This window comes from Myotis daubentonii, chromosome 1, assembly GCF_963259705.1.
Source record: "Myotis daubentonii chromosome 1, mMyoDau2.1, whole genome shotgun sequence".
Classification (NCBI taxonomy): domain Eukaryota; kingdom Metazoa; phylum Chordata; class Mammalia; order Chiroptera; family Vespertilionidae; genus Myotis; species Myotis daubentonii.
In genome coordinates, this window is record NC_081840.1 from 176,794,331 (window position 1) to 176,808,265 (window position 13,935).

The 13,935-nt window shown below is 37.9% G+C and overlaps 1 protein-coding gene across 3 annotated transcripts in view; it reads right to left on the bottom strand.

Annotated features, from left to right (window-relative positions):
• ARHGAP24 (Rho GTPase activating protein 24) overlaps positions 1–13,935 on the bottom strand; it is a 542,367-nt gene that overhangs the window by 270,100 nt on the left and 258,332 nt on the right. For all 3 annotated transcript variants that reach the window (XM_059666147.1, XM_059666137.1, XM_059666157.1), the window contains exon 3: positions 1,378–1,465. In XM_059666147.1, coding sequence (XP_059522130.1) covers positions 1,378–1,465 — 88 coding nt within the window. The remainder of the gene's footprint in view (positions 1–1,377; positions 1,466–13,935) is intronic.

Genomic DNA, 13,935 nt, shown 5'->3' on the forward strand with positions numbered 1-13,935 from the left:
AGAACAATAGAAAGATGGAATCTCTACACAGTAGTAGACCTTTCAAATTACATTGGAGATAAAGAGCCAAAGCTGTCAGTTTAATACCAGGCTCATTTAAAAGCCAACGGGCCCTAATGTTTGAGGATAAATAGGGAAAGAAATTTCCACTTCTGATACTTCAAAGACTTTGCAACATCTGGAATTTGGTCCCATACAGAGTATTCCACTAAGAAGTAAGTATAAAAAAGCTCTTAATAGGGCAAACAAGATTCAGGTTTCTTGCAATATGTTCTCCTTGGAGGGAAACAAATAACACAGTGCATCTGACTAACCTTTCTGCACTTCAGCTGCATTAATTAACATTTAGTCATGGATTCCACTGTGAGCCAGATGAACTCAATGCTACAGCTGTTTTCATTGAGGAGAAAAATATGCTTTCACATTTTAGATTCCCAACATTTATAAATCTGGGAGAAATATTTTGTTGATTGTCTTTGTGCCAGCTTTATTGATATGCATTACATATTAGTCACCCAAATAAATTAAAACTCACCCTAGACTATGAGTACATCAATGTCAATTGCACATCAACTGGGTCTGTCAGAGCCAATGCTATAAAAAGTACATCCCTCTCTTTTTCTTACATTAGGGATTAAGGAAGGGCTAAAAATCTCATCCAAAAAGTAGCTGATGGCCTGGAAGAAATTGTTGCTGGGTGAGTTAAAGGTTTAAGTGAAAACCAGGTACTCTGAGAGGGATGAATGAAGATGAATAGAAGGAAAAAAAAGAACAGATGTTGAAGAAATTTAACTGCAGGATCTGATCACTTGGCAGAGGCATCCTCAACTTTACAAGCTAAACATATGGAAGTGGTTGGTTGGGAACAAAGTTGAGGTACAGAACTGCAACATTTTGTTAGTTGTTGAAGGAGGTTTTTTCCTTTCTTTTGTTTTTATAGCAAAGGCTTCTTTACAATGTCATTTTATGAGGAAATTACGGCAGTAAATCAGCTGGACAATGCAGTCTACCTATAATACCTTGCTAAAATTTTCATATTGCAAGAAACTTGTCTCTAATTGTGCCTTGACTTCTGGTCACTCTGGAGTCTGTGGACAGATGGGTATCCAATAACCATGTGGAAGGCGTTGGTGGTATAGTGGTGAGCATAGCTGCCTTCCAATAACCATGTGGCCATGCGTTTGTGTGTTTGCGCGTTAACGTTCATTTGTACCAAGTGTAGAAGCCTGGAGTCATTATCTCTGTAAACAGGAACCAAATTTGATACTTGCCTCCTCAAATTCATGTTCTCAGCCATGAATAAAGGCTGTCTGACTTGTTTTCACCTTTATCAATATGGAACAGCAATAATGCCACCAAACCAGAAAACCACCTTACCTGGAACTACTTCAAAAAGGAATTTCCCTGGACTCTCTTCATTGCAGGGATGTTCCAGGACTTTATTTCCAGGCAGAAAAATGGCACCCTGTAAACACAAATGCCCCAAGCATCAACATCATCAGGTGGCAAATATTAAATAGTATCATCATCATAATCATCATCAGTGAATAGTCAAGGTGCATCTATAACTAGTGTATTGTAACATGCACCTGACTCATTTATATTCCCAACTAATCAAAAAACATATAACAGAATCATATTCATTCAACATATAACAAATTCTTGTTGACCATCTAATGTGTATGAGATAGTGTTAGGTTCCGGATCCATTTTAAGCACCAATGTACTAAATGCATTTCTGCATGCCAAAATTTTTACTAAACATTCTGTCAACATATTATTTAATTGTTAGAATAATCTTATGAGGTAGGTATATTTTCCCCATCTACAGATGTGAAAACCAAGGCAGAGACAATAAATAACTTAGTCAATGTTACCATAGCTTTCTCTTAATGATCCTTTCTCTTTTCTGTTAAATTTCTCCCTCTTTAGCAGATCATTCTCATGGTTCTGAGACATGTTTAAAAGTTTATCCTATTAAATAATTTAGACTCCAGCTCCCCCTCCAGCTACCATCTTTTATCCCCTTGCCTAGCATAGTTATCTACACTGAATCTATATCCTTACATGTATCCACTGTACCCTAGTTTGTGCACCCATAATTCCAATTCAATGATTCTCACAAGCTTCATGCTTGACAATTTTCAATCATCAGTGAACTTGACTTCCCAGGAGCTTTCAGCACTATTAACCATGCTTTCTTAAAGCATCTACTTTCCATGGCTTCTTGGTATTTTTCAATGATTTTTTAAAATTACTAAATACATTGCAAATATTCAGCATAATTAAGACCTTTCTTTTATATATAGGCTTGAAATCTATATGATTTCTATAAAAAGTGATAAAAATCAGTTTTTTTTTCAATTACAAGTTTATTTTACTTAATTAAATGATCTTGTGAAGTAATTAAATTTATGATTTAACTTAGTTTTAGAACATAGCATCTAACCTTCCAGGTAGATACAATATTCATTTATGCATGCAGGTATGTGAATATGTGTGTACATATGTCTCCTGTATAATTCTATGCCTTTTGGCTCTGCTTGGGATATTAAACTGTACATGTGTTTTATAAAGTAAATTCAAGCCACTATCCTGAATAAACAATTCTCCTGTGCGCTCCGCCCCCTCCCAGGCCACCAGATCTTCCCTCCACTCATCGCTTTATTCTGTACCTCAGGAGACAACTCTCTATAAATTGCCAAAAAACAGGCTGCAGGTTGGGTTTGACAGGCCATAGCAGGAGGTCAGAAGACAAGATAATTATTGACTTGTCTTCTCCATGTGAGGCAGCAATTTGGCCCTAGTTACCTGGGCAGCTGCCTTAGTCCACATATCCTTAAACTTGTTGGCTCCCTAAGGTTCCTGTAGAGCTAAGGGTGGTAATGGGTTCCTCCCTGTTTTTAGCCCCAGGATGTTTTTCACTGTCTGTTAGTTTCTATTAACCTTTGCAACACTTTGTCACAAACCCTCCAATTACTACTTTTGAGGTGGAGACATCAATTTCTTGCTGGGATCATAAGTGACAAATAGCCAGGGCACAAGTACGCTGTGTTTTCTAAGAAAGAGCAGATTACCCCATGATGTTCAATAGGCCTCACTACAAATGATCAGAATGAAGAAACTCAAGAATAAAAAGGGATGTAAACTTTATCATAAGAATTCAATACATATGGCGATAATTACATGTCAAGAATTAATCAGCATATTCATAATGAAATCATACTTATTTCTATCCCTCCTGGGAACTATTCCTTTTTATAAAGAATCTTTAAAGTTTGAAAATGGGATACTATGTTAAACAAATAATTTTATACTTTGACAGCTAAGAGTTGGCAAAAGAAACAGAATTCAAACCACACTCGTATTTTGTTTTCAGCTAACATTGCTACTAGAAAAGAAACTCATCTCTAGTTAGTGTCAGATCACCGAACCAAAGCCACAGGACTTGGGGGTAAGGCTAGATGATGTTGAAAATAAGCAGGGTGATCTTATTCTCTGACATTTGGATTGGAAAATGTATTCATGTGCAGTAGCTGTGTCAGTTGCATAAGCACAATGATGAGATATTCTTTCCAGCATGAACAATGATTATGAGCATCACTTGGAACTAGGTGAAGTCTGAGCTTATATAAAAATATACATTAAAAATATGCATATTTATAATGCAAATAGACTTTAATAAAATGAGGGCAAGGTGAAATAAATATTATTCAACCATGTTTATTTGAGTTATGTAAGTTGGTTTGATTTTTTTTTTTTTTGTAGCAAACAATTTCATTAATCTCTTCAACAAATTTGTATTAAACAACACCTAGTATGTGCCAGGCCTTATCCCAGGCACAGAGACGATAATAGTGAGAAAGTCCAACAATGCCCTTTCTTGCATTTCTGGATTTTAAAATCACTCAGGGAAGGCAGAGAACTGAAAAGAAAAAACAGATAAGCCCCCAATATGAAAAGAAAACACATTACATATGATTATGAAAGAGTTCTGGCCACTTAGTAATCAACCAATCATGATGAAGTTTGTGTTCAGTAAATCTATTCTGGAGCTGAGCTGCCTAGGCTCAGGTTCCCACTCTACACCCATTGGTGAAGTGACTTCAGGCAAGATACCCATCCTCTCCATTCCGCAGGCTCTTCATCCTTAAATTGGGATAAAGGTAGAACCTAGTTCATAAGTGTGAACAGACTAATACCCATGTAGTTTGTAGAAAAATGCCTGATACAGATTAATTTTAGCTGACAAAAGATTTTTTAGTATTTTTAATACTGACAAAAAAGTATATTTCTTATACTCCAGAAGGCTCAAAGATATTTTAGGCCCACATTTTTTCTAACCCCCAAATGATGAGGCGATTCTATGTGTATAGATTCTATACACATCCGCTAGTATTATCATCTAGTTGAGTAAACTAATTAGAAATTTTGAAGTCAATTTTTACTGACCATCATGTTTGCAAGGCTAGACTAATCAAAACAAACAAACTTCTAATTAACAACCATAATAATATATAGCATAGCATAACGATGTTGATAATGATGATTGCTAATGTTACTCATTGTTAAACAAATGGGTATGCCATTCTATCATTAATTCACTCAGTGACTCTGTGGCATAGGTATCTCTCACTTTATAGAGGAGGAAAATACAGCTCAGGGAGCACCTAACAAAAAGCCTGGCATTGTGAACTCCTAACCTATTTGTTTGAACAAAAAAGGGAAGGAACAAATGAATGCAAGCTGCTTTAAGGATTTTATCTTTAAGTATTAACCCAACTTATGTTCCTATTTCTAACCAATGACTGCTATTGAAAAGAGTTTGAAGTTTTATAGTTACCAAGTTTCTTCTTGCCCTCTGAAATTATTTACTCTCATACCTGGGATGCTGCCAGAAAGACAAGAGAGGGGAAACTTGCAAATTGGTATAATTTTTGAATTAACCGAAGTAATTCTGGTGTGCAAACTGGGGAATACTAACCTAAATATTGTTTTAAGCTGTCTTTTAGAGAAAATAGCATGATATTTATGTCATGTGCAAACTTTGCAAATGTACTATTTTCTCCTCAGCTAATAAAACACATAAGAGCAAGTAATACACATAACATTGTCCAACTGTTATTTAAATTAACAATGACAGACATAATAGCATGAAGTTATTTCTGAATAAATAGAAATAAACTCTCTATAGAGATGTCTCATTTTGCTGTTTTTTATTATAAACTGCAAACTTAGCACTTGGGAAGCATTTGTCATTCTGGGTTCATTTTAATTTTAAAACAATATTTGCATAATATTACATATGTTCAGATCCTAAGAAGCTAACAGAATGCCACTAATTGTGATGGAGAAAAATATGTACAGTGTTTGGATGAAATTATTTAAAAGCTTTTAACCCTTATTTTCATACACAAGGATCCTGTCCCCCCTGTGAACTCTCCCTCTGGACAGAGCAGAAGTACATGAAATTCCTTCCAGAGTCCTTCTGCACTAACAGTTTCCCTGGGAACATAATCACCACCATTCTAGCTACATTTTAGTCACTTCTATTTGACTACATGCTTTTGATTCCTTGGAAAATGGGCAAATTCCTTGACTATGGAGGAAAAAACACATTAGATATATGGGAAAGGAAGGGATTATTATTCTAAAACCAAAATTCTATAATCACACTCTCAAAATTTGTAGAGACCTTAGAAATTACCTTTCTCAGGCTTATCTAACATATGAATCTCTGTAATACCGAAGGCATTCTGAACTTGCTCAAACCATCTCTTATTTCCTTTCTTAAGGTGTCCCATGCCATTTTGAAAGATTGCAATTGGGGGAAAAAAAACACTCAAATGTTGATACAAAATCCATCCCCCCAACAATTGCTACTCCACATTCTTCTCTTCAGAGTGAAATCCCCCTTTTCTGTCTTGGATCATCACAGCCAATTTCTACTGAGAATTACTATGTGCCAGGCCTGTGCTGTACATTGTAATCTTCTGAACCCTATGTGGAGGGCCGATTATAACTATTTTACAGAAGGAGTGCTGAAGCATAAATAAGTTGAGTAGCTGCAACTGGTAAAGCACAAACATAGAATTTGACCCAAGCTCCCTTCCTAAGCCTGTATATTCCTTATGTGAGAGGAAGCTACAATGTGATTTATTGATTCATCACGTATTTGTTTATTCATCAACCATATATATAATAGGTATTATATATTGAGGATGCCAAATACTTAGGAAAAAAATGAAACTGTTAATATAGGTCATCCTTGAATAGCCAGGTCATGGTTTTATTTTGCTAAGTTTTTCCTATTTTTTTTAAATTTCAATAATGAGCATCTATTACTTGTTTAATGATAAAAACGTACGTATATTTTTAAAGCAAATATAAATGACAGAAAGAGGAAAGGTTGGATAGGGCATTTTGAAATCTCAAAATTAGGCTTCTGCCTTGAAATAAAGACTGTGGAAGGCAGTTCTAGTGAAAGGGCGAGTCGTCGCAGGGCCTGACCACGCTGCTGGCTGCCTCGGGCACTGACTCCCCAGCCCACGGCAGGAGCCCGGCGCAGGCTGCCACCCGCCCGCCACCCCCACCTGGACCAGACCCACGTGGCAGCGGTAGCGGTAGCGGCGGCGGTGGGGAGGGGCGTGTGCCCTTGCCCAAGGAGATGGAGGAGGAGGAGATTTCCCGGCACCCCCGGGGACGAGAAGGAGGATGTGGACTTCCTGTCTGGGCTGGAACTGGTCGATCTGCTGGACCGCTGGCAACCGGACTGGCCCCTGGAGCCCGGGCTCAGCTCGCCCTTGAGGGGGGGCGAGGACTGCGCTCTCCATCTTGCCCTGGGTCCTCCATTTTTGGGCAGAGCCATGTGCTCAGCGGGGGCTTCTTCCTGGAGGCCCAGGCCTCTGCTGGCCACGCCCAGGATTTCTCTGGACTAGCCAATGATAATCAAGGGAAGTTACACGCCATCAATATGACCACATCCTGTGTAACAAGACCCGACTCGCGCCTGGCCAATCGGCGGGGCCCACAGTACCCTCCCCTGCCCTTACTATAAAACCCACAATCCCATCAGGCCTCGCTCTCTCTCGGCCACTGGGCTACCGTTGCATCGGTGAGTGTGGTCGGGGAGCCGAACTAGTTTGAAATAAAGGACTCTTTGCTTTTGCATCGGACTGACGGGTTCCCTGGGGGTCCTGGGAACCTTGAAATCTGGGCACAACACTAGAAAATGTCTAAATATGGCCCAGTACTCTGAGTAATGGCCACCCATAGATATCAAGTCCTGATCCCTGGAACTTATAAATGTTATCTTATCAGGAAAAAAGTTTTCTGCAGACATGATTAAATTAAGGATTCTGACAGAGTTATCCTGGATTATCTGGGTAGACCTTAAATCCAGTCACAAGAGCCCTATGACAGAGAGACGGGGAGAGGATGCACACGCAGAGGAGAGGGCGAAATGGAAATGGAGGCAAAAGTTGGAATGACACAATCTCAGGCCAGGAAATGCTGGCAGTCACAAAGCCAAAGTAGTTCCCTCCTCGAGCCTCTGAAGGGGGTCTGGGCCTACCTACACCTTGAATTTGAACTTCCAACATACAGAACTGAGAATTAATTTCAAAGAGTGAAGATTGAAGAATCTCAGAGGGAAGGGGGAGCGGGAATAGATCAAACAAAGGACTTATATGCATATCAGCATTATGGACACAGACATTAGTGCTGTGAAGGGCTAGGGAGGTAGGTGGGGGGTACAGAGTGTCAGTAGGGGGAAAAGTTACATCTATAATACTTTCAATAATAAAGATAAAATTTTAAAAAAAGAGTAAATGTCTGTTGTTTTCAAACCACCAAGTTTGTGGTAATTTGCTGCAGCAGTCAAAGAAAGCTAATACAAATACAACATATTTTGAAACAAACCCTTCAGTGACCCCTTGGGAGGAGCCAGTGAACAGCTGAGGCTTTAAAAGGAGTTCACTGCTCATTCTCAAGTGCTGGTGAGTGGCTCTAACGTTGACTCAGCCAATGAATTTTGGGAAGAATCCACATTGTTCAAGGGACTCAAATAGGTTGTAGCCAAGGAAAATCCCTCCTCACCCGATCCTCAACTCTCAGTAGGAGAAATGAATCCAACCAAGTGTCACATTCTCATCCTGGACAGAAGACCCGGGGCAAGGTTAGGAGTCCTTATTTGGAGAGAACTGAGCTCACTTGATAATCTTTCTCAATCAATTACTGGGCCCTTGACCTTGTATTTGGTATCCAATAATACATGCCATTTGATAACACTTATTATTTCTCAACTAGAATATGAAAGGTCAGCTGCTCAGGGAATGGTAAATGCCAAAGATTCAAAGTCTATGGCAGTAGGAGAGAAAACAACAAGAAAATTGTTTTTGCAGTTTATGTCTTGTTATAAGATATGAAGAGGAGAAAGTCATCTATATTAATAAAAGGGTGCCCTGACCATTTTGGCTTAGTGGATAGAGCAGCGGCTTGTGGACTGAAAGGTCCCAGGTTCGATTCCCGGTCAAGGGCATGTACCTTGTTTGTGGACACATTTCCAATAGGAGGTGTGCAGGAGGCAGCTGATTGATGTTTCTCTCTCATCAATGTTTGTAACCCTCTATCCTTCTCCCTTCCTCTCTGTAAAAAATCAATAAAATATATTTAAAAAATAATAATAAAAGGGCAATATGCTAATTAGACCGGACATCATTCCAGATGAAGCTGGATCCAGAGAAAAGCCCGGGTCCGGGTGCCAGAGGGAAGCTGGTGCTGTAGCTGGGGGAAGGAAGGCTAACTCTTGCATGAATTTTGTGCACCAGGCCTCTAGTAGCTATATAATAATATTTGTTAGGGGAAAACCTGGACCTTAAGGAGAAGGGTATAATAAGCCATTATCAATAGAACAGAAAATTGATGATAATTAGAATAGCCCCATTTAACCCTTTATCCTAATTAATTAGTAGGCCCTTCGTGTTTTCAAAAACTAAAGTGAAAAGGACCTAAGTTTAACCTTGGAAGAAACTGTACAATAGTTAAATCTATAATACCAAACAATGGGGGATACTGAATAAAATGACCTTGGAAAGTTTTTTACAACCTAGTAAAATTATTTTATAGTTACTTTGATAATTTTCCCTACAGTTGACTTTTAAAATTAGAAAGTGTAACTGGGAGAACAAAGTCATTAGCAGAAAGAAGGCAACTTAAGACTTAATTGCACAGCTGGTTTGGACATGCTGAGCTTCTTTTAAAAAAAACAATCTCTCCTTTGCCTTATGGTTCACCTATATTTCTTGATATTCTTCTACTTCTGTGACTTACAGTCAATTATGTTTGATGTAATTCTTAAAATTTGTTGCTGGAATTGCAAATGCAATGTGATATTTATTTGTGAAAGATAGCATGCTCTTGCAAAATTCTGTGAGTTTGACAACAAATTCTGTGAGTTTGACAACATAAGAAACCAGAACTTTCATTGATTGGTAGTACAAGGGCAAAGTAATTCTTTCTAAATATTTTTATTGAATGTATTCAGGTGACATTGATCAATAAAATTATAAAGGTTTCAAGTGTACAGTTCTATAATATACCATCTGTATTCTGTGTTGTGCATTCAGCATCCAAAGCTAAATTCTTATAGAGGGTACCTTGGCAATATTCATCACACCCACACATATAAGAAATGGTTTATTTCAAAGTTTATTCTCATTAAAATAGCATTGTTTGAAAGGCGAGATTTGGAACAAGCAGATGTCCATCACTGAAAATCTATCACCATCATATCAGGTGTTTTATATTATATACAGGCTGGGACAAAAGTAGGTTTACAGTTGTGAGAATGTGAAGCACAGAGTTTATTCTTGTATTATTATTTATTAATTATTGTATCATTTTCCATACAAACAACTGTAAACCTGCTTTTACTCCACCCTGTGTGTGTATAAGTATATATGTATATATATATATATATATACATATACACATTCACATATGTATATGTGTATATGTATCCTATATAATAAAACTCTAATATGCAAATCAACCAAACAGCAGAAGGGCCGGTCGCTATGATGTGCACTGACCACCAGGGGGCAGGTGCTTAATGCTCAGCCAGAAGCCAAGCTCAAGGCTGGAGAGCACAGGCAAGCACAGAGGTGGTGGCAGGAGCCTCTGCTGCCTCGATAGCAGAGTTGAGGACCCCTAGGGGGATGTCTGCCTAAGCTGGCAGGCGGACATGCCCTGAGGGGCTCGGATTGCGAGAGGGCGCAGGCCAAGCTGAGGGGATCCCCCCCACCCAGTGCACAAATGTCATGCACTGGGCCTCTAGTATATATATATATATATATATGAATGAGCTTTAATATATAGAAAAATATATATGAATGAACTTTAATATATAAAAATATTTTAGTAGATGTAGCTTATTTTTATAGCTGCATAATACTCCATTATTCATGTTTCCCATATATGATCTCTATAGGAGGATATATTATATATTATATATTATATATTATATATTATATATTATATATTATATATTATATATTATATGTTATATGTTATATGTTATATGTTATATATTATATATTATATATTATATATTATAAAGAGAAAGAATAGTTTAGTTTAGAAATACACATTCATATACTATATTTTAAGTAAGAAAGAAAAGATACTAAGAAATATATTTGCATTTGCATAAAAAAGTCACGGGAATAATACACACGAATCTAATCAAAGTAGTTACCTATCAGGAGTGTGAGGGCAGCAGAATAAGAATGGATGGAAAATAAGACTTTTCTTGTGAACATTTACTACAGTTTTGATTTTGAAATTTTATGAATGTTTTATGTATTTATAAATTATATTAAAAAGGAATATAGTATGCAAATAAAAATTTCACAAAAATGTTAGTACTTTTCTCTATATAGTTGAATTTTTAAAAATTCTTTATACATTTCCTCCATAATTTCTATAGTGCAAGAATATTACTTTAAAATTTTTTATTTTATTAATCTTTTAGAGAGATAGGAAGGGGGAGAGAGAGAGAGAGAGAGAGAGAGAGAGAGAGAGAGAGAGAGAGAAACATTGATTTGTTATCCCACTTATTTATGCATTCATTGGTTGTTTCTTGTATATGCCCTGACCAGGGATTGAACCTGCAACCTTGACATATTGGGACGACACTCTGGCCAGGATAGAATATTACCTTTTAATTAAAAACAAAACAAAACACCCTTTGTATTCAAAGTAGTTTTAATTCATTCACAGTGTTAAAGACATAGCTAGTGGACTGCCTATTATTCTAGATGTATGAAGGCACGTACTTGGGAGCTGAGAGAGAGAATGTTTTTAATTTAATTTTGACCTTTCTTGGCAAACAGCTAGTCTTCTTGCTTAACAAAATAATCTCAGGAGAAAATATCAGTGACTAAAGTTTCGGATCCAATGCTCTAATATTTTTCATCTTGTAAGTTCCATTGATTTTATAGTTGCTCTCACGCAATTTGCTTGTTCCTGGCTCCTGCGCTAACCCACTCAAATGTCATTGATTTTTCATCTACTTTCAAAACACTGACTTGGCTCCTATGATTAAGAAGCAGTGTGCTCCCATTTCAAATATGCATTTCCATCCTGCTCCTGTCTGATTAACCAGAAAAAATGAATGTGGTAAGGCAATTAAAATTTAGTTTAATTTGTGATAGTTAAAATTTATATGTCTCCCCCTTCTAAAATATATAAAATTAAAATTATCTTTAATATCTATTTTAACATGCATTGCTTTCCTATACTGAAGAAGGCACTGGAACAGAACACAAGCATCGAGCAAGGCCAGGTATCATGACAATGATAAAATCAGAATGCCACATCAATTTTTACTGCATTTCTCTGAGTCAGACAATGTTTTGAGTGCCGGAGATAAAGCAGCATAGAAAGTGGACAGTTTTCCTGTTCTCACGAAGGTTACATTTTAATGAAGGAAGAAAGAAATATATCCATTCATACATAAATAAATCTTAAAACATAAGGGAAGTATTCACACAGAGTGCTGTGTACTACAGTTAATTAAAATAGGGTGCATGTTTGAAAGTGCCTGGGTAGCTACTTTGGAATAATGATTCTCCGAGCTGGTGACATTTTAGTTGGGATCTTAATGCTAAGGAAAGTCTATCATTAGCACTGATAGATGAAGAGTGCTTTATGTCTAAGAAGAAGACAGGGGTGGTCAGGCCCCGCTTCATAAGCTAAGGTTGTGTTTGGATGTTTATTAAGTGCAATGAGGAGCCATTGATGGATTCTGAGCATGGTGTCATCTGAATTTTATTTTGCAAAGAACACACTGGTTATTGAATAGAAAATGGATTGTTGAAGGGCAAGAGTGGAAACAGGAGTCCAGGCTAATTCAGGATATAGAAGATGAAGACCATTAAGACGAAGACCAGTAGTGTTATTTGGATTATGTTTTGGAAGTAAACAGGAGTCAGTAATGTCTTAGATGTGAGGCTTAAGGAAAGAAAGAACTATAATACCTAGAATTGTGTTTGAGCATTAGAGCACTGGAGGGTCTAATGGTAGGAAAGATAGAGAAAGGGAGAAACAGGATTTGGGGGGAAATTAAGAGTTCAGCCATGTTCAGTTTGAAACACTCATCAGACATAGGGAACTGACAAGTAGAATGTTTGATATATAAGTCTTAAGTTCCAGACATAGGTTCAAGAGATTTAGTTTCGAGAGCCACCCAACTTTAAATTGTATTTGAAGGCACAGAATTAATTAAAGTAATCTAGGGAGAATGTGTGGACTGGCAAGGTAGGGAGTCAAGGGAAGATCTCCAGAGCAGGCCTATATCTAGCAGATCTACAGAGGAGGGAGCCAGAAAGAAGGCTGAGGAGGGGCCAGAGAATTAGGAGGGGCAGGCACAGGATCCTGAAAGCTGCATCTTTCTCCATCATCTGTTGAACACTCCAGTGAAAAGGCATTATCTTGAAAAAGATCATTCCATGACGGTAAGCTCTGGTCCTTTCCAAGTTGTACTTTATACCAAGTCAAAATCTGACTGGAGATCCTCTGCCTCCTCAACCCCCTCCACAACCATTGGCTAATAATACTCTATGGCTCTAGACATCTTTACCATGCCCACACTAAGTCCATCCCCTACCTCCCCTTTTGTTTTGTTTTTTTATTTATTTTTATAGTTAATCCTCACCTGAGGATATTTTTGTCTAATGATTTTGGGAGAGAATGGAAGGGAAGGAGGGTGGGGAAAAGGGAGAGAGACAGAGAGAGAGAGAAACAGCGATGCAAGAGAGACACATCAATTGGTTGCCTCCCACATGCCCTGACAGAAACCACATCATTACCAGGGGCTGAGGGTGGGGAGGAAAAATTATGAAGGGACACGGGAATTTTTGTGGGGTAATGTAACTCTCCCATACCTTTACTACAGTGGTGATTACATAGTTGTATGTAAATAATAACTCAGTAAACCTGAATTTTTAAAAAGGGGGGTAAGAGATCAACCAAAGGACTTGTATGCATGCATATACGCATAACCACTGGACACAGACACTAGTGGGGTGAGGGCTTGTGCTGGAAGTGGGGATGGCCCGGGAGCGGGCAACGGGGGAAAAGGAGACATATGTAATACTATATGTAATACTTCAAATAATAAATAATTTAAAAATAAAATGGTCTGATTTACACAATAAAAGTGCAGTGTCCCTGATGCTCTGGGGCTGGGAGAGCTTCTCACTGCTGCCAGATCAGTCACCCTCATCTCTAGCCCAGTGTTGAGGCTCCAATGCAATCTCCCACTGTCCCTGAACACATTATCTTGTGGTAGCCTCTGTACACAGCTCACTCATCAGAATGATCTACCCCATACCCTATGAAATAAGTTTGTGAAGTTTTTCTAACAGGAATGCT